We start from the raw sequence: 27,536 nt of genomic DNA, 5'->3' as shown, positions 1-27,536 counted from the left end.
GGTGGCAGTATACGCCGTGAAGTGGTTTGCGGCCTGCCAGTAAACCCAAAGCAGAAGAAGTAGAAGAAGTGACGTCACCGGCTTCATTTGCCTAATCCTCCCTCAGGGACTTATTCCGGTGTGAACGCGATCTGCTCTTTAGAACTAAGTTCTGATGAACTAAGTTCTGATGAACTAAGTACGACAAAGTACTTGGTGTGAAAGCGCCTAATGAAATATAATGGTATTTCAGTCAGTGGTGGATTGTAACTAAGTATATTTATTCAGGTAGCATACTTAAGGACTCTTCTTTCCCATGTTATGCTTCGTTTAACTTCTACGTCGAAGTACTCAGATCTTGTACTTGAGAAAAAGTACAGAGTACAATAAAAAATATTCAAGTCAAGTAGAAGTACCTTAAAAGTGTACTTAAGTACAGTACTTGAGTAAACGTACTTAGTTACTTCCCACCTCTGCTTCTACTCCATTATATTTCAGAGGGAAATATTGTACTCTTTACACTCATAGTCACTAGTTACTTTTTACATGTACAATTCAAATACTTAGTTATATGATATGATGCAGTACTGTCTGTACTCCTAATCCATGCATTATTTTTAAATTGGCTCCACATAGACAAACCGCTAGTTAAAATTATAAAACAATAAAATATTATTTAATAATATAAAACCGTGAAAAGAGCCATTCTGCATTCTGAGTACTTTTACTTTGGTACATTTAGCTGATTATACTTCTGTACTACTGCTTAAGTTACAACTTGAATTCAGGACTTTTACTTATTACCATTGTTTAAAAGACATAAATACTTCCTCCTGCTCAGATTGCAGTCTTATCTTAAACTGAGAGCTATAATCGTTGAGTATCTAAATACTCCAAATAGAGTCCAATGAAACCTGATTTAAATCTAGTATTGGTTCAAATGTGTCCATAATAGCTTTTGTTGGTGAGATTACACCCAAAGTATTTAAAACCTCATAATGAAGTCAAAGTCAACTTTATTGTCAATCTTTCAGTTTGTGTGTACAGACAGAGATCGAAATACTGTTTCCCACAATCCCGAATACAAAAATACAAATATATATAAAAATATGTATACAAAAAGAGTTGTTCTCTACACATGCTAAAACATCTCTCTCCTCCTTTCCTTCCTCTCCCTCTCTCTCCTCCTTTCCTTCCTCTCCCTCTCTCTCCTCCGTTCCTCCCTCTCTCTCCTCCTTTCCTTCCTCTCCCTCTCTCTCTCCTCCTTTCCTTCCTCTCTCTCCTCCTTTCCTTCCTCTCCCTCTCTCTCTCCTCCGTTCCTTCCTCTCCCTCTCTCTCCTCCTTTCCTTCCTCTCCCTCTCTCTCTCCTCCTTTCCTTCCTCTCCCTCTCTCTCCTCCGTTTCCTTCCTCTCCCTCTCTCTCCTCCTTTCCTTCCTCTCCCTCTCTCTCCTCCTTTCCTTCCTCTCCCTCTCTCTCCTCCGTTCCTCCCTCTCTCTCCTCCTTTCCTTCCTCTCCCTCTCTCTCTCCTCCTTTCCTTCCTCTCCGTCTCTCTCCTCCGTTCCTCCCTCTCTCTCCCCCCCTGCAGACCACCTGAGTCCGAAGGTGAAGAAGCTCGTCTTTCTCACGGCTCGAGTTCACCCCGGAGAGTCTCCTGCCTCCTTCATCTGCCAAGGTAAAGTTTGAATGTGTCTCTGATTCAGATGCAGCTCCATGTGTGGTTCAGTCCTGCACACTAACACGTGCAAGAGTTCATGATATGGGTTCTGGCAGTGGCGGCCGGTGGTCTTTTTTTTTGGTGGGGCTCTTGACGTACCGTAAGTGACCTACCCGGGGGGTCCGGGGGGTGTCCCCCCGGAAATTTTTTTCGAGAAATGACCCCTTAAATGATGACTTCTGGTGATGTTAGAGGGGGGGGGGGAAAGGAGAAATCGAGGCTTAAAAATATGAGAAGACTGATCAATACCTCCATAATCTTCAGTGTGGAAAATATTATTTATCAACCTGAACATCTACTACTTTACCAGGAATTTGTGTTCTCAGAACTGGTCTGTTTTTTTCTTTCTTAAAACTGTTCATGTTTTATGAACCAACACCTTCACCAAGTAGCTTTACAGTGAACTGCATGTGAGATATAAAATTAATAGCATCTTTTCAGTAGCATTAATTATAAATATTTAAGTGGTTCAATACAAGTCACTACAGCATTTCAAACTGAACTGTGAATAAATGCAATTTAAAAAAAATAACCACAGCACAAAATGTCATAAATTGTGTTTTTTCTTTGTTTCTCTGAGGATTATTTACAAACAGGCTTATTTACATATAGCAATAACTCAGAAATGAAAAAGCTACATCGTCTAACACGAACAACCAGTTAGCATAATGATAATATATGTGTTATGTACAATGTAACTGGCAAGGCTAGAGCAAGAAAGAACATAAAGTTTGCAAAAGGTTTAAATAACTTCAAGTATCTGTCTTCAGATTACGTGGAGGTTTTAGTCCGATGGGAAGCAGATTTTAAGCGACACCGAAGATAAACCAAAAATGTGGTGGAGCTGCAAAACCGTGTAGTGTTGCTGGGACAGAACAGGAGCTATAACCGTTGGAAAATACATCACAGACAATGCAACAAACGTGGAGACAGAACAATCACTTCTGTGATAAATGCCCACTTATTAATAAACTTCTAACAACCATGGGAAACCTCCTCTCTACATATAAAGTGATATCCAAGCATGGGAAACAAAAGACAGCATTTACCTGTTTGCATCCAGCTAGCCAAGCCTTTCTTGTGTACCAGCTACTTGTGAAGCCTCGTGTATAAATTTTGTCTTTTTCACGAGATTGCTGCGATATATTCAAATCGGGTTGGTCCGGTGCAAGGTCTTTAAGCAACAATTTATCTGCCAAACTTCTTCTTTCGAAAGGATTGGAGATTAGCTCTTGAACAGAATTAGGTGGGGACCGAGGTCCGGAGACTCCACCTGCACACGAAGCCATCCTCATCAACTACTGCGTCAACCGGATACGAGTCACTGTCCAAACTACTCACAGACTGCACTGGGCGCTGACATTGGCGCCCGGTGACCGTCATCTTTGACGACGCTGATTGGCTGAAATTATATTTTCGCGGCATAGTTTACACGTTACAGATAGCAACAGTCAGCTGCTGGTGGCTGCTGCTGCACTGGTTGAAGGCTCCTCTCTTAGCGCCCAGACGAGAGAAGGTGCATGGGCAAGGCCAGGCAGGAAACATGTGACTTATCAGTAACTTTAGACATCGTAACACAATTTTAAACGAGATTTTATTGTAGATTATACATTTTACTGATACCAATTATATAATATTTACCTTGTTCATTAAAAATAAAAATAAAAACATATATATTTTTTTAAACATATTTTTTTTTTTTTATTTTAATTTTAATTATTATTTTTTTCAATATGGGAAGAGGTGGGGCGGCGCCCCTAGCGCCCCTATGGACCGGCCGCCACTGGGTTCTGGGAATATTTGTATTCACGGTATTTATAGTCAGTGAACTATTCTTCAAGATGCAAAGGTTTTATTGTCATATGCACGTAAGCTACAGTGTAGAAATGGCAATGAAATTCTTCTGACCTGAGCTCCTCCAACAATGCAACATATATAATAAAATACAAAAATACACATACAAAATAGTGCAAGAAGTCTATATTACACGTAAATAGAATATACAAGAATATATACAAGAACAGAATGTCAAATTAAATATTGTACAGGAAGAAAAAATGAAATACACTTTTGATATATTTTTTGTGTTTTGAAGACTTTTCTATGCGTTTGATGCTAGATTTATTATAATGAGACTAAATAATGTGAGTCATGCCCGTCTTTCAGGGTCTTTCAAACAAAAGATAATCATCAATAATCTATCTTTTTTACATCTCCATCAAATACAATTAATACTGAAGTCATGATGCAAAGGGGAACACAACAATAAATAGCTTTTAATTGTTCATATCTTTAGTATAGCATCTTTATTACCTGCATAACTGACAAAGCCTGTACTTTACAGCAAATACTGAGATGTCTTTTCTCCAGATTTAAAGGATAAATCAGCCAATTAGCCGTTTGCTTTCTCATAATTTTGGGATATGCAAGTGATAAATACTGTTTATAAAACGGACAAGTCAAATCAAGCAATCTGATTGGTTCTTAGCCGTGATATAATGAGCGTATATCACGGGTAGAATTGTAGTTACTTTTCACAAGTCAGTATCCCTCCGCGTCTGAGAAAAGCTACAACCGTTACAGCTGTTACATTACGTCCGTTACGAAACTAACTAACTAACAAAGCTTAAGATGGAAACATTTAAGGTTAACTTGGACCTCCGGGGTGGCCTTACTATGGAGGAGTGGATTGAGCAGTGCCTATCTCCAGAAAGCACCTAAACGACGACATGTAGAGCTACGTGAAGAGCAGGTATAGACCAACTGGAAAAGTATCACCATTCAAAAGCTTTCTGATGCGGGTCTTGAAACAAAGCAGAGAAATGATGACCGTTAGTGGCCACAGGTGCGAAAGCTCTCTCCAGAGCTACTGGAAGCCGAATCTCGGGGACCGGAGAAAGTGGAGCAATATTCTCGCCACGCCAAGCAATAGCCTAGAACAGGGGTCTCCAACCTTTCTTCATCTGAGAGCTACTTTCAAAAAATGAAAGTGGCCAAGAGCTACTTGCATCACATCGCTTACATTTATTCACATAGCCCTCATCAGTTGAATTAAGCTATACTTTTGTACACGTGTGAAATTGCAATACCTAAAGCTTATCAAAAATAAGGTCCAAGAAAACGAAGATTTCTCACATATTATTATGGCCCACATAATAAGTACATCACTGAACATTCACATAAGTGTCCTTAATCACCACCTTACAAGCATTTCACTCTTTTGTTAGTGAGATGAATGGCACTGCATGCAGTCCACCATAGAGGTGTATGCTGGAGTCATAGAATAGAGTCATTTAAATGTTCATCAGTTGGTCTTGTTCTGTATTTAGATTTCATTCATGTCAGAAAAAGCTGCTTCACAAAGGTATGTAGAACAGAACCAAATAAAGCAGACATTTTCAGTGCTGCTTGGTGAATGTTCTATAGTTTTCGGGGTCTACAAGGCTCCAGAAATGTTGTGAGTTTTGCTGAGACTTAAGCTGAACATTATTTTGGAGATCTCCACAGGATTGACACTGAACAGTTGTTCAGCCATCTTTTTCTTCTTCTTCTTCGTCTTGACATTAAATTATAAACCATAATAAATTAATTGTATAGGTCTAGCCTCCCTATATCTGTGTGTGAAAATGGTTCTATCCTCAAAAACAAAAAACTAATACTTCTGCAGTCTAGCTGCAGCTTCTAGCTAGTCTTCTGTTAAAAAAAAAGACACTGAATGTCTTGAATGCATCACACACAGGACTTGAGTCTGAAAACAGCAGGAGTATTTACAATAGCATTATAAAAACAAAAATAGTGCATGTGGGTGCACACTTACATTCTCTACTGTTACATAAATCCCATGAATGTATAAGATTAAGTTAGCTTCATCATATCTCAATCAGTGGTTAAGTGAATAATAAAGTTTCTATCGGGTCACTATCAGCCTGTCACTCATTATTTTCAGGGCGGGGTTTGGAGGAACGGAGAGGAGACGGTGATCGCGGAAGCTTTCCTCCTGCCTTCACAAACTTTACACAAGTATTTATCAACTGAAAATAGCAAGAGGACATTCATACTCTGCAATCCAAGACTTGATTAAATCCACCAAAAACCTGACATGACGATAACGAGTGTTTTTCAAAAAACACAAATCCCTCCCTGTGTGTCTCTGACGCGCAGCGACAGGGCCTGATTCAGAGCGGGTCATTCTGCTGTTAGTTCTGGACTGGTGTTGGTGGAGAAAGCAGACTGCTCCGTGTGTGTTGTCGCTGTGCTGCTGTCACGTCTGTTCCTTGATCTCTGCGTCACCGACCATTTGATATTCGTGTGACAGAAAAAATTCTAAAATAAAAAAACGTTATTGTCCAGCCGCGGCCGAAAAATCAATAAGCAACCTTACTACGCTATAATCAATAATCGAGCGGCGAGCTACTGAAAAGCTGCCCGCGAGCTACCGGTAGCTCGCGATCGACGTGTTGGAGAGCCCTGGCCTAGAACATGGGTCGGCAACAGGCGGCCCGCGGGCCATTGTTGGCCCGCCAGCAATAATATTTGGCCCGTCATTTTGAGAATAAAAAATCAAAAAATATTTTGAGATTTTTTTTTTTTTTTTTTTTTTACAACATCAGACCGACAGTCGCACATATAGGCTATAATGTCCGAATAGAGAATCTACCTACACCTGAAGAATGCTTATTGTACTTTTATCTATGTTGAGAATGAATGACATACAGCACAGGCACAATCAGGCAGCGGGGTGCACTGACGTCAATTAAAGTACTTATTTAAAGGACACCTATCATGCTATATTTAAATGATATATTGTAGGGCCATACCTATATAAGGTGTATTTATACGTTTCTGTTTTCAAAATACCAAACAGATCAGGCATTTTAGCCATGCCTCATTTCACTCCATTTGCTGTTCTCCAGCCCTGTTTTTGCAGGGGGCTGATTCTGTGAGCTGCAGCTGACCACGCCCCCCTGCAGGAGAGGGGAGCGTGCTCTGATCAAGTCAGAAGAGGGGGAGAAAAAGAGATCTCCGTCCTCCGTGTTTTATTCTTATATTATTATATAGAATCGTTATTCATTTGTTTTAAAGCTCAATAAATAACAAAGAAGACCTTTGACCGGCACTTTTCTAATTTTGTCCGGAAGATTTAAACTTTAACGGACATCTTGACCGGCGAAAGAAAACCTAACTGAAACTCTGCCGCACGGTCGTTCCTTGGAAGAGGCGGAGAGGCGGAGAGGCGGAGAGGTGGGTGTTTGTCATCTGCTGGTGGACTAACCGGAGAGAATTACAGTGCTTGCCTTGGGGAGGGAGAACAAAAGCCACAGCGGAGAATAAACAGAAGGGTAACCATGGCAACCATGCACGGGAAGTCTTCTTCGCTGCTTTTGTGGCAGACTACAGCGCCACTTACAGGCCTGGCATATGTACTACAGAGGCTCTGGATTGGGCGCCTATATCATCAGTGAACCAATCAGCGGATCTGACTGGGTTATCAGCGATATCAGAGTTTTTTCTGAACCGGGGAACAGGCGCGCTGCACCCTCTTACCAAAATCAATTCCTTGAATTAGGCTTTGATTATGTTCTGGCCCGCCATCTTGTGGCTCAGAAAAAAATTGGCCCACGGCCAAACTTACTTGCCTACCCCTGGCCTAGAACAACCTCTCAACCTATACAAGTAACCACGTAAGCCATGCAACTGATGCTGGACAGTTTTTCAGTGGGTGCACAATGAACGGCAACATACACATTAATGTAAATAAATAGCCAAATAATCGATCAACGCTCTCTGTCTAATATGTTCGCTAGCTGTTAGCGTTGTTGCATAGCAACCACCTCGCACTATGTTTCGTGCAGAAGGCAACGGAGGGACTATTTTATTTTTAACATAATTATTTACTAATAAAAACTATTTAAATTAGAGTGTGTATTTTTCTTTCATATTGCCACACTTGGTAACCGTTTTATAAAAGCAATAGCTCACTTCTGGCCGTGATATATGCTCATTATATCACGGCCTGTCGTGAGCTATTGCTTAAATATACTGTATAAGCTGACACATTACAAAATGAATGGTCAAAACATAGCAGCAGAGGCCGAAATATTAGTTGATAACTTGGTCAAAATACTATATTTTCCATTGTCCATGATGCAACTCAATAGCATTTGTTGTTAGATCACATGTCCTTTCTATTTAAGTCACGTCCCAGTTTAATAAATGCTTTTTCTTTATGAACTTCAGGTATGAACTTCAGCAGCGACCCTTTAGATCTAGCATATGCTACATTACCTTTTGGAACATGCTCCGTGCAGTATATAAACTCATATACATGAATGTTTTTAAATTTCTCCCGAGACATATGCTCTGAGATGTCTGACTGTTACAGGAATAGGTACAAGCCGCTGTGTTTCTATATAATATCTCAGGAAACACGATCTGAGGATATCACAGCGTTGCATTGTCTCAAAACTAATAAAACAGTTTTGAAAAGTGAGAGCCTTTGGGAAATCCTCTCCTTGTGCAGTCTATCGTTTTAGGATTTAATGACTTTTAGCTCCTGGTGCTCAGACGGAGGTGAGTGGGCAGTTCACTCCTTCTGGATCTCACTTCCTTCTTTATAGGAAGAGGATGGTAGCTTTACAATGGGACAAAGAGCACAGCATTTCCTTTAGACAAGTCTCCGTCCTCTCCTGTGACTAAGAGAGAACGAGTGAGGAAAGTCAATTAGCGTTAACGAGGTGGAGAGAGGGTGTTTGTCAGGGAGGGACAGAGAGGTGGGAGATAGAATGGTGATCTAACTATCTATCATTATATATATCCAAAAGTCGTACTTTAGTAGAAGTATACCAGTATTAGAAGCTAAATATATTTAAAGTATCAAAAGTAAAGGTACCTATTAGGCTGCCGACGGACCCATTTCAAAGTAATATTGTATTTAGAGATTGAATTATTATTTACAAGCATTAGGCAGCATTTTATGTTTGAAATAAAACAACTTGCTATAATGTTGGGTAGTTTAATCTATACTTATTCTGTATAGCATCATATTTTACACATTTATTTAAATGTAATGCATGGTTAGTTGTTAGTTGTCCAAAACCCTAATAGTAAAATGTAATGCATCATATCTACCTACCTACCTACCTACCTACCTACCTACCTACCTACCTACCTACCTACCTACCTACCTACCTACCTACCTACCTACCTACCTACCTACCTACCTACCTACCTACCTACCTACCTACCTACCTACCTACCTACCTACCTACCTACCTACCTACCTACCTACCTACCTATCTATCCATCTAACTATCTATCTACAGTATCAGTGCATGTGAGTGTGTTTCAGTGTGTGTGTGTCCTCGCCCGCTGTGTTCTGTCTGTTTTTCCAGCGTCGTCAGCTCCATTCCATTTGTATTGATTCAGGCCTGACGTCTCCTCTTCCTCCCCCGATCCTCACGATGCCCCTCGCTGTCCTTCCTTCTCCTTTTGTTTCTCAAAACTCAATTAACTGCCAGCCCGTCTTTGCCTTTCTTTTCAACTCTATTTCCATCTCTCTCTGTGTGTGTGTGTGTGTGTGTGTGTGTGTGTGTGTGTGTGTGTGTGTGTGTGTGTGTGTGTGTGTGTGTGTGTGTGTGTGTGTGTGTGTGTGTGTGTGTGTGTGTGTGTGTGTGTGTGTGTGTTAGGTGTGATCGACTTCCTGGTGAGCCAGCACCCTGTGGCTCAGATCCTCAGAGATCATGTGATCTTCAAAATCGTCCCCATGCTGAACCCTGACGGCGTCTACCTGGGAAACTACAGGTGCACAAACACACATCTTTTAATTCCTTTATGTCAGGGGTGTCCAAACTTTTTTCACCGAGGGCCACATACAGAAAAATATACAAAGAGCTGGGCCACTCACTAGAGGTATATCGCCTCATAAGTTCAATTATAAGTTAGCAAAATCAATCAAATGTAGGTACATGATGCTTGTGAGTGTTGGCAGCTCATCCCTTAAAACAGAAGCCTCAGATTGATTATAATAAGGAGAAATATGAAGGGTGTATTTCAAGCTTGTTATGGAAATTAGTCAATGGGCTTTTTTCTTATATGTTAGAAAATGTTTCCAACTTTAATTGACTGAATCGATTTGAAAAGTGGTCTCATTAACACGTGAATACTACTGTGTGATATATGTACAATATAAGACAAGCACAAGTTTCATTTGTGGGCCATTATACTTTTTGAATTTGCTGAGGGCCGATTCAAAATGGTCCGCGGGCCGCATTTGGCCCCCGGGCCGTAGTTTGGACACCCCTGCTTTATGTGAATGCATCATTTCAGACATTTCATGGCTTTTATACGTGGGATTATATCCTCTTAACTCCGCCTTAATGAATTCATATAGCTCACAGCAGTGCACTTGTTACAAGATAGTATAGTATGTGGCCGTGGGGCTGTTTTCTCTCCGTCCATCCTCTCTGTCTTTAACACTGTTGCTGCAGCTCTGTGGGCATCCTCCTCTCGTCTCTTCTCTCTTCTCTCCCTTCTTCATAATTGCCTTTTACTTAATAGGCTCAGCCCCAGGAATACTAATGCACACTGTGATAAGCATCAGCAGCTCACTGTGCGTTTGTGAGTGCCATCTAGTGACAATGCCTCGACACTGCCTCCTAAAAACTCAGTCGCAGTGAAGAGCTCCATAATATCGTTGCCTGTGATTGGTGGCTGCTTATTTTCATTAGCTTGCTTTCACATTGAGCGGCGATTATCAGAGTATTGACAGAATGTGAGTAGTGATATTCCCAACCTCACCAATCACACAGGCTCTTTTATACATGCATCTCACACACACACACACACACACACACACACACACACACACACACACACATACACACACACACACACACACACACACACACACACACACACACACACACACACACACACACACACACTGACACACAGATAGCACACAGCCGTCCCTGCAGGATACAGTGCAGAGCAGACTGAAATGGATACATGCAGAGCTCAAAAAATCAATATCAGTTAACCTGGGATGAGTATTGTTTTCATGGCTGGCTGCTCTGCTCTGTGGCTCCTATAGTATCAGTACCTCCTGTGTCATTACCAAGGTCTTCAGTAAATGTCAGAGACACACAGGACAACAAGCAGGGCAGCCCAGGGTGCTTCGTAACATGCAAACACCCCATTATCGCAATTGCAGGGTGCTCGAAACAGAAGAGTAGCAAAACACCTCTTTACCTGTTAACATCCATCAATTATCCTCCATCTATGTATTAATGAGCCGGGAAAAGGTCACAGTGGGAATTTACTGTCTGTAATATATCTAAATTCCCTCTACACACATTGAGATTTTCAGTATACTTGTGTTAAACTGCATACAGTATACCACATTAAAGGGGACCTATTCTGCTCAGTTTCAGGTGTATATCAGTATGTAGTGTCTCTACTTTAAAGAGTCCTCTCCTGCTGATGTTCAGGTGTATATCAGTATAGTGTCTCTACTTTAAAGAGTCCTCTCCTGCTGATGTTCAGGTGTATATCAGTATGTAGTGTCTCTACTTTAAAGAGTCCTCTCCTGCTGATGTTCAGGTGTATATCAGTATGTAGTGTCTCTACTTTAAAGAGTCCTCTCCTGCTGATGTTCAGGTGTATATCAGTATGTAGTGTCTCTACTTTAAAGAGTCCTCTCCTGCTGATGTTCAGGTTCATATCAGTATGTAGTGTCTCTACTTTAAAGAGTCCTCTCCTGCTGATGTTCAGGTGTATATCAGTATGTAGTGTCTCTACTTTAAAGAGTCCTCTCCTGCTGATGTTCAGGTGTATATCAGTATGTAGTATCTCTACTTTAAAGAGTCCTCTCCTGCTGATGTGCAGGTGTATATCAGTATGTAGTGTCTCTAATTTAAAGAGTCCTCTCCTGCTGATGTTCAGGTGTATATCAGTATGTAGTGTCTCTACTTTAAAGAGTCCTCTCCTGCTGATGTGCAGGTGTATATCAGTATGTAGTGTCTCTACTTTAAAGAGTCCTCTCCTGCTGATGTTCAGGTTCATATCAGTATGTAGTGTCTCTACTTTAAAGAGTTCTCTCCTGCTGATGTTCAGGTGTATATCAGTATGTAGTGTCTCTACTTTAAAGAGTCCTCTCCTGCTGATGTTCAGGTGTATATCAGTATGTAGTGTCTCTACTTTAAAGAGTCCTCTCCTGCTGATGTTCAGGTGTATATCAGTATGTAGTGTCTCTACTTTAAAGAGTCCTCTCCTGCTGATGTTCAGGTGTATATCAGTATGTAGTGTCTCTACTTTAAAGAGTCCTCTCCTGCTGATGTGCAGGTGTATATCAGTATGTAGTGTCTCTACTTTAAAGAGTCCTCTCCTGCTGATGTTCAGGAAAACCCCCAAAAAGCTTAAAATGGCCTCTTTAAATGTTCAGACGTTTTTTGTAGGCAAACAAAATGTTAAAATGTTCTATTTCTCAATACAACTGCCTTGTTTGCATCTTTCTTGCCTCATAAAATGTGTTGAATGCATTTCCTTCCTTATAAATCACTCTCTATTTAATATGAAGTTCACAATATAGCTTCTGCCATTTTTATTTGAATGTCTGGATTCTGACTGGGACATTTATTTGCTATAAAGTGCCTTTATAAAATCCAACATAGCAACCAAAAAGTAGTGCCCATGCATGCCACATAAAGTGCTTTCTGCTAACAATTGCGATGTGTCACATTTTAAATATGCACATTGCCTCTTCGTAACTCTTTACCCGTCAGTCAGTGCTCAGGGATGGCTTTAATTCATTAGTCAGTCATTTTGATTCATCACTACTCTAGTAAACAAACCATTGTCTACAGTAGGTAGTAGTGAAGGAGTTATTTAGGACCCAGGGATATGTTCATGCTTCTTTGTTTGTAACCAGGCTCATTTTTCTCCACTTTAAAATATAATACACTGTAGTTTTCCATATACTCACTGTCCTAAGTGTTTTAGTTGTTTCACTTTAAGGTTATTTGTATAATTACATTTACATTTGGTGTAAATACTTGTCTTTAGCATCCTTTTTGAATGCTAAATTGTTTCTTAAAAATACTTATTTTACAATCCCCAAACTATTGGCCCGCTATGTGAACAAAACCCACTCTTAGAAACGTTGCTCCACAGCGCTGTTAGTGGACCGAAGCCCTGCAGGGTGCCTCAAATACTGTCTAATAGCTTGTGTGTGTGTGTGTGTGTGTGTGTGTGTGTGTGTGTGTGTGTGTGTGTGTGTGTGTGTGTGTGTGTGTGTGTGTGTGTGTGTGTGTGTGTGTGTGTGTGTGTGTGTGTGTGTGTGTGTGTGTGTGTGTGTGTGTGTGTGTGTGTGTGTGTGTGTGTGTGTGTGTGTGGTGCAGGTGTTCTCTGATGGGTTTTGACCTGAATCGCCACTGGCAGGATCCCTCTCCATGGGCCCACCCCACGCTGCACGCTGTCAAACAACTCATAGTGCAGATGAACCAAGACCCGGTGAGTGAGCACACACACACACACACACACACACACACACACACACACACACACACACACACACACACACACACACACACACACATATGTACATGTTGTCAACAGCTTTAAAATCAAAACAGCTCCACCTGTTAAAAATCTGCTCAAAGATTGTTGGTCACCCTGTCAGAGACTTTCTGACTCAGCATACCATAATAACCTCGTGAGGCTGTCCAACAACATCATCTGGGACCCAATACTGAAGCATCCTTTGTGCTCCAGTCAATCCTCACAGTAAATACAGAGCTGAATCCCAGATCAAATGCTGAAGGCTCTTTGAGCAGGTTTTCTCTCAGTGATCGTGCTGTTATGTTAAATGCAGAGATGGCAAAAGTACACACATCCTTTACTCAAGTAGAAGTACAGATAATCGTGTTTAAAATATACTCTGGTAAAAGTAGAAGTCATGACTAAACTTCTTTACTCAAGTCAAAGTAAAGAGGGCTTTGAAATGTACTTCAGTAAAAAGTACCCATAACTAGCAGCTGTTTTAAAGAGTACCTGACCTCCCTTTATATGAATAGAACAATAATGTCATTGTTAGCTAATGAATGTTTCCATGCTGAACAACGGCAACATGACAACGTTTTCATTGGTCCCTCTTCTTTAGAGAAGACCAGGAAATGATGGATACACGGATCGTGTTCAAATCAATAGGCACGCAATGACTCTAAATAATAATGATCACGCCACCAAACACACATTCAAACTAAAGGAACCAGCCTGTTTGGGAAATGTGAGAAGTAGAAAGTACAGGTACTTGTGTTCAACATGTAAGAAGTAGAAAGTACAGGTATTTGTGTTCAACATGTAAGAAGTAGAAAGTACAGGTATTTGTGTTCAACATGTGAGAAGTAGAAAGTACAGGTATTTGTGTTCAACATGTAAGAAGTAGAAAGTACAGGTATTTGGGTTCAACATGTAAGAAGTAGAAAGTACAGGTATTTGTGTTCAACGTGTAAGAAGTAGAAAGTACAGGTATTTGGGTTCAACATGTAAGAAGTAGAAAGTACAGGTATTTGTGTTCAAAATGTAAGAAGTAGAAAGTACAGGTATTTGGGTTCAACATGTAAGAAGTAGAAAGTACAGGTATTTGGGTTCAACGTGTAAGAAGTAGAAAGTACAGGTATTTGGGTTCAACATGTAAGAAGTAGAAAGTACAGGTATTTGGGTTCAAAATGTAAGAAGTCAAAGTAAAAAGTTGTCAGAAAAATAAGTAGTGGAGTAAAGTACTGATACCAGAAACATGTACTTAAATGTAGGGTAGGTAATTCACTTCAGCAACACTTTTTGTTATATTCCATGGAATGCTCTTAACATCCCGATAGCAATGAATAAAATAAATGCTTTGACAATAAATACATACAAAAATGTAATCTGTGGAAGCCGTGGTGCTGTAAAAAACACGACCAATTATTTTAGCCGGCCCGGCTAAAATAACTTGATGGCCTACCTGCCTGTCAGCCTTCCATCTCGTCCACAAACTTACATTTTCTCGTGCCCTCATTGGTCATGTGCGCGTTCGTGTGTGTTGGAGGAGGGGCTCTGTAAGGAAGTCTGAAGGAAGGGGCAGATTTTCTTCGGCTGCGTACTTTCCAAATTCTAGCGCACTCGAGCTGGTTTCTCCATTCTTACCCTACCTTTAAGTACAGTATTTTTATTCCACTACTAAAGTATTATTGTATCGTATGTACACACACATGTCCTCCTCACTGTGCTCAACACACCTCCACTGCTGGTTTCTGCCTGCTTGCTTGGTTCAGCATGTTCCTCCAATGTGTGTGTGTGTGTGTGTGTGTGTGTGTGTGTGTGTGTGTGTGTGTGTGTGTGTGTGTGTGTGTGTGTGTGTGTGTGTGTGGTGTGTGTGTGTGTGTGTGTGTGTGTGGTGTGTGTGTGTGTGTGTGTGTGTGTGTGTGTGTGTGTGTGTGTGTGTGTGTGTGTGTGTGTGTGTGTGTACCGGGGAGCAGCGAGAGGTTTAGTCAGCACCTCTAAAATGTCAACCTGGCTCTCCTGGCCATTTCAGAACATATTACTAAGTCTGCATGCTTTCAGTCTGCAACTCCACTGTAACTTTTTCCCTCCTCCAGTTTTCAGTCAGAGGAACGCTACACAAGCAGGCTAGGGATTTTCCTCTTTGTTCCTGATGTTAATTATAAGCAGAGCGGCAGGTTGGTGGGATTACTGAAGGTCAGTGTGTGTCCTGGGAATACTCTGCCCTTTTGTACACTCCTCTAATCCTGATAAGAGAGGAGCGGGATGCAGGAAGGGGCTGGCATCGCGCAGATTAACCTTTTCCCCCGGCGCTGACACACTGATCGATAGACTCTGTCATAGCAGGGTGATCCACTCATGCCTGTCATTCACACACACCAACACACACATCCTGAGCAAAAACACAAACACACTTACTTACAATCAGAGGTGGAAAGTAGTGGAGTACAAGTACTTTTGGTATCAGTACTTTACTCCACTACTTATTCTTCTGACGACTTTTTACTTTGACTTCTTACATTTTGAACACAAATACCTGAACTTTCTACTTCTTACATTTTGAACACAAATACCTGTACTTTCTACTTCTTACATTTTGAACACAAATACCTGTACTTTCTACTTCTTACATGTTGAACTCAAATACCTGTACTTTCTACTTCTTACATTTTGAACACAAATACCTGTACTTTCTACTTCTTACATGTTGAACCCAAATACCTGTACTTTCTACTTCTTACATTTTGAACACAAATACCTGTACTTTCTACTTCTTACATTTTGAACACAAATACCTGTACTTTCTACTTCTTACATGTTGAACACAAATACCTGTACTTTCTACTTCTTACATGTTGAACACAAATACCTGTACTTTCTACTTCTTACATGTTGAACACAAATACCTGTACTTTCTACTTCTTACATTTTGAACACAAATACCTGTACTTTCTACTTCTTACATGTTGAACACAAATACCTGTACTTTCTACTTCTTACATGTTGAACACAAATACCTGTACTTTCTACTTCTTACATGTTGAACACAAATACCTGTACTTTCTACTTCTTACATTTCCCAAACAGGCTGGTTCCTTTAGTTTGAATGTGTGTTTGGTGGCATGATCATTATTATTTAGAGTCATTGCGTGCCTATTGATTTGAACACGATCCGTGTATCCATCATTTCCTGGTCTTCTCTAAAGAAGAGGGACCAATGAAAACGTTGTCATGTTGCCGTTGTTCAGCATGGAAACATTCATTAGCTAACAATGACATTATTGTTCTATTAATATAAAGGGAGGTCAGGTACTCTTTAAAACAGCTGCTAGTTATGGGTACTTTTTACTGAAGTACATTTCAAAGCCCTCTTTACTTTGACTTGAGTAAAGAAGTTTAGTCAGTACTTCTACTTCTTTTACCAGAGTATTTTTAAACACAAGTATCTGTACTTCTACTTGAGTAAAGGATGTGTGTACTTGTAGAGTTAATTTGAGGCCTGGGCAGCCTCTCCTCTTCTGTGTGTCTCTCTGGCCTCAGCCTGTTAATCCCATCAGACACACTACTCATGTCCGGCTCTCCCAAATGCCACTTCCACTGCCAGCTCTGCAGCCAGGAGCCCCTCGCTGCTGCCCTCTATTCATGCCCTGCTCACTCAGCGGGCACAGGGTCTAATGAGGCTTCGCTGGAGGACTCCATTAACAGCAGATCACCTGCAGCTATAGCACACCAGTTGGATTTAACTAGCTCATTTACTAGCTGCTAACTATTTATAGTTGTTAGAAAAATGTCACTCGTCCCCGGCTTGAGCTTCAATCTCAGGATCCAAGTATTTCTGATCCTCTCCAGAATGGAAGGAGTCATCACATACAGAGCATCAACTAGTTCCTGAACAGTGTCCTTCACATGCTGATATACAAGAGAGGGAGTTACACAGTCACAACATGGAGGAATACCGGTTCTTCTAAGTAATCATACATCCAGTCACGTACAAAATTCCGACTTTTTCTCAAAATCTCAAAATTCTGACTTTTCCTCAAAATCACAAAAAATTCTGAATTGTTCTCAAATAACAAAATTCAGACTTTTTCTGAATACTTAAAAATGTTAATAATCCCTCGTCCCCGGCTTGAGCTTCAATCTCAGGATCCATGTATTTGTGATCCTCTCCAGAATGGAAGTAGTCATCACATACAGAGCATCAACTAGTTCCTGAACAGTGTCCTTCACATGCTGATATCCAAGAGAGGGAGTTACACAGTCACAAGATGGAGGAATAGAAAGCAGTATTCAATGTTTACTTCAGATTAGCTCCACGTCAGAAATGATCATGCTTGTCATATGTCTATCTCCATAGAGGCTGAATCATCATGTTAATCACATAGCTATCATATGCCTCAAACAGTCCTGATGCTCTTCTAGGTAATCATACATCCTGTCATGTACACAGCTACAGTTGGGATACCTTTGTTAGCATGTTACTCTCATATTGGAAGAGAACATTCAGTGTTTTCCCAACATTGAGCAATCTAAACTGCATTGGTATGGATGGCTGGAAACCTTTATTTGAATATTTGTAATAAATAGCCATGTGTTTAATAACTAGCGGACTGAGAGGACGCCGTTTTTTATTTGCATTTTAAGAAATGATATGGTTACACAACCAACAATAGTCCACAAATACAAAAAAAGATGAATAATTTATAAGGTAAAGTTAACAGATTACGCTAGCTAACGTGTCTCCAAAAGCAGCCCTTTTTTTATCATTTAAATGTTGCCACACCAGTTGGAATAAACTAGCATTTTTGGCTAATTTACTAGCTGCTAACTCTGTATAGTCATGTGTTTAAAAACGATGAGACTAAGAGGACGCTGAAAATCAGAATCAGAAACAGGTTTAACACAAACAAGGAATTTGACTTGGTGTTGTGGTGCATACATACAAATAAAACAAAAATAAAAAACACAGATAGAAAACTATTTGAAGAAAACTATAATAACAAATTCAAAAAATATAGTAAAATGGAGGTACCTCTCGTTTTTTTATTGCATTTTAAGAAATGATATGGTTACACAACCAACGTATATACAGTAAAGATTAAAATACATGAAATAAAAGTCCACAAATACATTGCATTACATGTCATTTGTTAGACGCTTTTATCCAAAGCGACTTACATACATTCAATACTGTGGACAATCCCCACAGGAGCAATTTGGGGTGAAGTGTCTCAGGGACACAACGACATGCTGATTGCAGTGGGACTCGAACTTGCTATCCCCTGATTCGAAGTCCAGCACACTACCCACTGAGCCACAGTCTCCCACAAATACAAAAAAATATGAATAATTTATAAAATAGAGTTAACAGATTACGGACACGTTAACTGTCATGTCTAAGCAGAGGGTCATTAGTAAGGTTTTGTGTTGTATTCACTTATTTTCCCATCTGTTTTGAAAGATATGAACTTACTTAAAGTGGACCTATCATGCTATATTATAATAATATAGTGTAGGACCATACCTATATAAGGCATATTTATACTTTTTTTTTTTCAAAATACCAAACAGATCATGCATTTTAGCCATGCCTCATTTTGCTCAATTTGACCATTTCTAGCTCTGTTTTAGCAAGGGCTGATTCAGTGAGAACAGCACCATCTACAGGCCTGGCATATGTACTACAGCGTCTCCAGCGCTTTCGAACGGCAATGGCCATGGCTGTCTCCTCCTGATTGGTGGAGTTGGCCCAATAGCCGTAGCGCCACCGTCCTGACGTCAGGACAGTGTTCAAATCTGGATCAGTTTTTATCAGATCCGTTGCAGCCCCTTTTTTAGAGATTTGGGTATGGAGGAAAATAGAGAGGGTTGTGTTTTCTGACACTTGGTGAGTTCCCTGGAACACCGGGGACACATATTCATGTATAAAAGACGTACAAAAGTGCATTTTGCATGATAGGTCCCCTTTAACTTAAAATATCATGGCTGTTTTGGTAAGATCCTTCAATTGGTTAATGTATGTTAACCAATTATTTGTAATTTCAATACATTTTTGCTACTCTTACTAGGGTCCAGTTAGGGTTAGTGCAAACAAACATTGACAGTTCTCTTATAGATATATACATTATCAATGTTCATATTGATTTTTCATTCGGTACCCTACAATTGTGCCTAAAAGCTAAATATTGTGAGGGGTGGATGGTACCTAATACAACACATAAACATTAACCTAAGCATGTGTTGGTTACAGACACAAACTCACACTTTTTGATGTGTCATTACATTTTCCTCAGGTATTAGAAGTGGAGAACAGTTTCCAGAGATGAAGTCACTCAGGTAGTTGTGGGGCATAAGCCATAAGCTAGCTAATGTTTCTCAAAAAGCAGCCCTTTTTTTATCATTTTAATGTTGCCTGCTGTTAACTGTGTAGAAGTTACAAAAAACAAGACAAAAACAGTTGATTAATTGGGAAGAACTCTTACTGATATGCACACTTTAAACTCTTTACTAGATATAATGATGAGTAAACTCCCAACCTTGACTTAAAATATACATTCAACCCTTATTTCTTATTGGCGTTTACTGTATAGTTGACAAATAATCCTGCTTACAGCCGAAACAAAGAAGGTAAATTATGTTATTTGCTGTGCATGTATCATCCCAAATGAAAATGGACCCTCTCGCATGATTTGGTTGATTGCCTCCTAATATAACTCTGATAACAGCTTTTTAGTGTGTCATTAGTTGCTTCAATAAGTTCATTTTTCAGAGTGTTAATACTAAAAAACAAACTGAAAATGGTGTCTTATCCAGCCTGTTCAGTCTTGGTATTTTTCAGTTATCTTCAGGCTTATTCCTGCCCAAAGTAAAACCTATGCAGATTTCCTTTGGGCCTTTTGTACATAAATCTGATGCTGACGATTCGTCTATCACCTCAACTTCTTTACTACTTTAGATACACACACTTCTGTGCATAAGGCATCATCATTCAAAGTCACATTGCCCTCCATTGCATTAAGGAGCCAATTCAGTTTGAAACCCCATCAAGCGTTCAGGTGACAGACACATCGTCACTCCAAAGTGATTGTCCATCATTGTGAATTCAACGGCATTCTCTTTCTGCTTCGGAAAATAGCTTCCTTGTTCTGTTCAGGCACTACCCGGCTTCAATAACTGGAGCTGCTAGACAATAACATTTAAATAAAAGCGTGTTGCAGGAGCAATCTAAGCTGCATTGGTATGGATGGCTGGAAACTTTTATTTGTATATAAATTCAACACAGCGCGGAGCATTTGCACTCACTGGTGTTTATGCAAGCTCTAAGAGAAATTATATTTTAAAATCATTGACTTAAAACCCTCCTATTGTTTTCGTTTTCCCCCCCTTAGTTTGGTGTTCGCAGTCAAATTTGACCGGTCCTGTTTAAACTGCTATTACATGAACACAAAAACCATTAATCATCACCAAATTTCATTTAACACCCTTTCAAACTGTACATATTGTATCAGACCACTGGTATACATGAAACACTGCAGTAAATATACAAAGAATAGACACTGAACATGTATTGCGTGTGCCAGGTGTGATCCATGTGGGGGGATGGGCACATAAGAGCGGGAAATGTATCAAATGTATCTGTGTGTGTGTGTGTGTGTGTGTGTGTGTGTGTGTGTTTTCTGATCCGGATGGTTACTAATTCCTTTTCTTTATGGCGGTCATTTTTGACCGGGAACACCATGGGTGTTTCAAAGTTGACTAAATCATCCCAAATGCAATGAAAGTGGTGATCAGCCATTGTATATGTTCAAATGTCTACTGTGAAGGATATCATAAAGGCTTAATGCAGTCGAATGTAAAACAAAAAAGTTATGATTGATGAAAGTAGTAAATCGGTCAGATTTGACCCGAAGACAACAGGAGGGTTAAAGTGCCATCAGCCAACTCACTTGGAACAGTTATATTATTATATGAGTGTGTACAGTTACGGGCCGTCTCCACGGCAGCGTTAAAAAATCTTGAAACGCTTCTGCCCATTCACTTTGAATGGGGTGACGTCACTTTTTTTCGCTTTCGCCGAAATGCATTGTGGGCAGGCGAGCGGAGATTCTCAGGATTTTCAAGATCCAAAGTTGAACAATGTTCAACTTTTGAGGCTGAGGTGGAAGCGTCAGCCAATCAAATCCCGTGTACGCAAATCTGACAGTTCAAGCTCTAGCCAATCAAACGGCGTGTATGCTGGGAGAGACATACCGCAGGTCATTTCCTCATATTCCAAAAAATGGAGGAGAAATTAGCGGTAGGGAATCACCCGGTGCTTTATGACCAGACCTACCGGGATATAAACCGGAGGAGCCAGGCATGGAGGGAGGTGGCAGAGACAGTGGTAGGTTTTCGCCTGTTTTGGGGAGTTTATATCCAGTTTACTTCGGGCTTTTTTGCTTCGTATGTCGCGGGCGGGAGATTCATGTGATTGGTTGCTCGCAAAAAATCCTCAAGCTTCAGATACGCCCACCTCCAAGATTTTTTTAACGCTGCCGTGGAGACGGCCCGTTACAGTTTGGCATCAAAGCTGTACATTATGCAGTCCCAAAAACATACAGTACAGTCTGCATAAACACATTGGGAATAAATGATGCATTCCATGTTATTGAATAATGTGTGCTAGTTGTTTTAGATTTGGTGAATATTTAGCACTTTCTTTTGCCTCAACGCTGCTCATTTTTTCGGTGTTGTCCGTCATTCTTGTGAAAGTTAAATGTAAGGAATGCCTTTTGGGAAATGTATTCACAAATATCCACATAGAATCAAGGAAACACTGATTTGATTTTGGTGATCAAAGGTTGGCGTGACCTCGGTAAACACCTTTTGGCTATTACCCAATATTTAATGTGCTAATTATGAAAATGTCACACTGTAAAATGTCTAATTGATTGAGTGATGCTATTTGGATAAAAGAAGCCTTATTATGCTTTCTGAGGTTTTCCCTCTCCTGTGGTGAGTTATTTAGGTTTTAGTGCATGTAAATGGTCTGCTAAAGCTAAAATCCCTGTTCCCTTCATAGTTTCTCTCCTACACACTCTGCCTGAAACGCCTCCTTTGTTTTTTCTAAGACATATTGACATCACTACGTAACACTCCAGCCTCTATTGGCTAGCACTCCAACACATTGTAGGCTAAGGGGCGGGACATCTCTAAGCGGTTGCCCAATCACAACAGAGCCGGCCAGCTAATCAATCAGAGCAGACTGGGCTCTGGTTTCAAACAGAGGGTGAAAAGAGGCGCTGCAGCACAGGCAGTATGAGAAAAGCTTTTTGAACACAAGTACAAGTTAGTAAAGTATGTAATATTTCCTCTTTAAAGATATACGAAGAAATGTTTGTGCTTGGTGGTGAGTTTCACTTTTGTGAGATCTGTTATTGATAATGCCTGCTTTGTCCTTTAAATACTTTGCTCTTTTGCAAAACGTGTATTCTTGTGTGTATCAGCATCTGGGGACAAGTTGTTTAAAGTAAAAATAGGATATTTATATACCAGTCTTTTTCTTTCAGAGACCCAGGTGGTTTAGGACTTAATGGAGCGTTTAGTGGAGCGAATCTTCGGCTTACCTTCATTCTGTGATAATATAGAGGACTCTGCAGGGATGTTCTCTGTGTCTGACGGTCGTGAAATATGCAATAATTTGCTATCATTTTCACCGTTGGAGCAGATGTTAAGCGGATAGTTAAAGTTGTGTTGGTTAGTTTGTTTGTTTGTCTGCCCCTGGTGAGTTACAATGGCTTATTGCAGCTTTTAAGGTGATCTTGCACACATTCTCCAAGTACTAAATACAAAGTGAAATGTAAGATAAAGCCATTGTGTGAATGACAGCTAAGTATATGCTCATAAGTTGTCCATAAACCTCCTCTCTATCCATCTGAAGGCGAGCGTCCTCAAGCTGTTTCATGCAATTCCATCATTTACCATCTGCAGCTGAACATTGGTCAGCAGGGAGAGCGGCTGAAAGACTCAGTGATGCAAGGAGCTATAATCTGTTCCCAAGCTACCCTGGTGTTTGTTTTGAAAAGAGAGAAATGGAAAGGGAGTTAAAAAAAAAAGAAATGAAAGGAGGCCAAAGAAACAAATGGACCCATCTCCTTCCTAAAGCGTTGCTCTTCCAGCTCATTTATCAAAAGCAGGAGAAGAATACTTTTTGATTGGCTGATTACCCGGAGCATTCATCACTGGCCGACACATCCCCACCAATTTGACACTGCCATTTTGGATAATTTGTTAAGGATGACAAAGAGGTCATTGTTGCCTTGGCTTCTTTTTGACCTTTATAATAATAGAAAATTAATTTTCTACCTGTATTAGGTCCTGTCAGAGCAGCTAGATGAATTTCGCACATTGAAATCCTCCCTAACGCCCTCCTTCTTCCCCTCCATTTCTGTCTCTCTGTCTTTGTTCAACAGCCAGATTTGCATTGTATTATTTGTGTGAAGCAGGAGTGTGTGTGTGTGTGTGTGTGTGCGTGCGTGCGTGCGTGTGTGCGTGTGTGCGTGCGTGCCTTCTCTCTCCTCTCTCCATGTGCCTTGTCCTCTGTTGTCAGCCAACCATTTCTGATCCATTTCTGAGATTTACGGCCAATTTTACCCCATCATCCCTGCGTCGTTTCAATCCCCCCATCATCCCTCGTTTTATTCTCCCTCCGTTGGAAGCTAAATTGTCGGCTTTTCACAGGAAGATACAGATGAGGCTCTCACACTTTTCACAGGCAATTTCTAAGCCAGGTTATCATCTTAGTTCACAGGCTTTTTACCTTATCTTAATTTCTTACAGAGCAGTTTTTTCCTCCCCTCTTGATTCTCTTGACTCCTTTTCTCTCTCCTTCCTTTTTACCTGTTCTCCAGGCCTTCTCACCAGATGTGGCACTAACAGGCCCGTTCAGCCTGATTACAAGTCACCTCTGTGTTCATAAACAGACAAATACCGCCATCAATTTGAGAGGCTGAGAGGGGGAAGAGGGGGAGAGACAACGAGAGAGACAGAAGGAGGAAAGGTTTTGTGTCATTTACTCTCGTCCATGAAGCAGGTCATGCCATCTGCCATGTTCTGTCACTGATACATCATTAGAGGGTCAGTGACCGTGCGACCTGTGACCTCTGACTAAATGAAATGTTGGGAAGAGTTTTACAGCGTATAGGAGAGATATGACGGTTTCTACTATATCCTTTTTGTGTGGCAGAGTTTCACACCTTTTCATCTTGGCCAGCACCTTAGTTAAGGGAAATTGATCAGTCATACCAAAAGGCTAATGAGATGTTTTAACTACAGCTTAAAATGAGTGACTTGTAATTGACTGTTTGCTTAATTTCAGCACAATCAAAGTTTAGCAGTCGCACTAAGAACAAAAGGGCTGTCTAGCTTTGAATGTCTCTACTTGTTGAAGTGTTTTGTGCATTAGGGTTTCAAAAGATTGATACTCTAAAATCTAATTTAAGAGTTTGGATAGTGGTTTAGTTTTTAAGTTTTTCTGCCCTAACATAAGCTGCAAATGTTTGTATGTCCGTCTTACTAGCAGATCACTTACAACAATGTTCGTAACCTAACAGAGTGCTAGAAATACATTATTATGGGGGATTATAATGTGCGTAAAAACTCAATTGAGTTACAATTTTGCCGTCTTGGATTTGAGGAACTTTACACCCTGTCAAATATGGGCTCAGAACAGTCTCATAATACACACATGCACACAGAAGGATTCACACTGTTTTTCAATGCACACACAAATGTGTTCCGTTTCATATACATGTAAATAAAATCCAAATACAGAAAAAAGTTTTACATATGTATTTTTGATCCACACATATTTGTTTTTCGTTTAAATCCCCTGAACCTACAAACACAAACCGCTTTCTGTGCACGGATCGCTGTGCATCCGTGTGTGGGTTTTTTGAGACTCCCCTGACGGTCACCCGATTCGTACTTGTAATTTTTTCTATCTATAGCCAATCAGATGTCTCCTTCATTCTAAGCCAATCACATGAGCGTGTCCCCACGAGGGTATGATTTATACGCATTTTGCGCTGTCCGGAGCAGGGTGGACAGAATTTATTTTACTGGACAAATTTTAAACTTACCGGTCATGTTTCAATAATAAGAAGAAGAAGAAGAAGAATTGTGTAGCAGAGTTTCCATTAGCAGGTAATTACCGGACTATGACCGGATATGGCTAATAACACGGGAGTAAGGATCATCTCTTTTCCTCTCTCCCTCCCTCTCTCCTGACAGCCCGTCAGTTTCTCATGCAGCTCGCTAAAACTTCACTCGCGTTTATGTCCATATCGATCAGATCCAGCTCTCCTGTTCGGCCTTTATAGAGAGCACCGATCAAACTATTAAGAGTGAATATCGGCCGATAATGACCGGCGGGGCTCCCCCCCGTTGACAGTTCACTGTCTAGCACTGGCTTCGTAGCTGATCGATTAGGCTAAGCTAACCTGTAGCTGCTCCCTCCACACTCACAACAACTTCATACAGACATCAATAAAGCAGCTGTATTCGCCATACAGGAAACACACATTTAAAACGGTTTTGCCTGCCGTTTTTGTGTACACAAGCATTCATTAATAGTTCGGAAAGTGGCACTGTACCTTAATAATATAAAGGCTTGTATTTGCGTGCATTTCCTGTTCGGAAAGTGGCAATGTACTGAGAGTGGAGGTGTCCTGAGATTAGCGCTTGCAGGCAGGCTCCATGGACCTGTCAGCTCCGGACAGCGCAAAATGCGTACATGAAGCGCTCCGTCATGAACGCAATAAATCATACCCACGTGGGGACGCGCTCATGTGATTGGCTTAGAACGAAGGAGACATCTGATTGGCTATAGATAGAAAAAATTACAAGTACGAATCGGGTGACCGTCAGGGGAGTCTCAAAAAACCCACACACGAATGCACAGCGATCCATGCACAGAAAGCGGGTTGTGTTGGTAGGTGCAGGGGATTTAAACGGAAAACAAATATGTGAGGATCAAAAATACATATGTAAAACTTTTTTCTGTATTTGGATTTTATTTACATGTATATGAAACGGAACACATTTGTGTGTGCATTGACAAATACAAGTGTGACTCCTTTTGTGGATCATGAAATACAAGTGTGAATCCTTCTGTGTGCATGTGTGTATTATGAGACTGTTCTGAGCCCATAGTCAAACTGTATTTACAAGCTCCCACAGCGACCATGGTATTGTTGTCACCTTGTGAGGTTAAAGTGCTTAGCAAGGTGTTTTGTAAGTCATTGTGTGGAACTGTGCAAGATTCATCTACAAACTTTACAGATGTGTAGTTCAGATAAACATGAATTTAGTTGAAAGATGGTCACAGACGATCTCGTTGTGTCTTTCACGTCGACCATGTTGGAGCAGAACACCTCTGCTACGCGCCGTTCGTTGGATGAGGCTGGATCTCTATTAAATTAAGAAAGGAATTGAAAACACCGGAATCAAAGTTATAACAAATTATCTGAGTTTACTTCTAGTAGGAAACCAAACACATATACAAGTTATACAGAGTACTCGAGCACTCCGGGCTTCAGGTTTGTGACGCGGTTTTACAGGTAGACAGACCAGCTTTCAGAAAACGAGAAGTATGGACTCCAGGTTTGTGATGCGGTTTACCGTCTTCTAGCACCAGCTTTCAACAAACCAGAAGCATTTTTACACTCAAAAACATCAGTATTCATATCTATTTTTGGGGCGGAGATGTCTCGACTCTTCCTTCCCATTTTCCTCCCAAGCGAATCAGAGAGTCCGTGAGGAGGAGCTGTGTAAGCTGACCACCTCCCCCAAGTGTCCTGACTGGCTGGATTCGCTTCTGGCCGGGTTCAATCAGAGGTCTGACCAGCACGTGAGATCCTAAGTTACACCAGGTCAAAAGTCAACATTTATCTCCACCCTATCTACCTCACATTCCCTTCCCATGGGGCCTCCCCCATAAAGTATCCCTTTTCAGACATTTAAACTTTTCTCCACCTATTTAACGATGTCTTTAATGACTTAAAACAACATCTGGCTTTTAGGGGTGATAAGGAGCGATGTTGGTGTGTGACACACAGAATCTCTAAGTCAGTGAATTTAAAAGTGAGAATAACATTCCTATTCTAAGTGATTTATCAAAACCCGTTGTGTTTACCTAAAACAGTTCAAACAATACATGTTTACTTCAATACAGTGTAGAATCATATCTTTTTACTTCAACCATCAGCCGATAAGGATACTAAAAAACCAGCTTTAGCCGTTTTCTTATAGCACGATATCATGTATG

At 40.6% G+C, this 27,536-nt stretch overlaps 1 protein-coding gene across 1 annotated transcript in view; it reads left to right on the top strand.

The window, feature by feature from the left end:
- The first annotated feature begins 1,576 nt into the window (after positions 1-1,576).
- Positions 1,577-27,536, top strand: part of LOC117497716 (cytosolic carboxypeptidase 6-like) — a 64,218-nt gene continuing 38,258 nt past the window's right edge. Inside the window, exons 1-3 of the mRNA XM_034149721.1 lie at positions 1,577-1,651; positions 9,379-9,493; positions 13,090-13,201. Of these exons, the coding sequence (XP_034005612.1) occupies positions 9,456-9,493; positions 13,090-13,201 (150 nt within the window). The 5' untranslated portion in view covers positions 1,577-1,651; positions 9,379-9,455. The remainder of the gene's footprint in view (positions 1,652-9,378; positions 9,494-13,089; positions 13,202-27,536) is intronic.

This window comes from Trematomus bernacchii, unplaced genomic scaffold (assembly GCF_902827165.1).
Source record: "Trematomus bernacchii unplaced genomic scaffold, fTreBer1.1, whole genome shotgun sequence".
NCBI lineage: Eukaryota > Metazoa > Chordata > Actinopteri > Perciformes > Nototheniidae > Trematomus > Trematomus bernacchii.
This window is presented reverse-complemented; position numbering and strand designations above follow the sequence as displayed.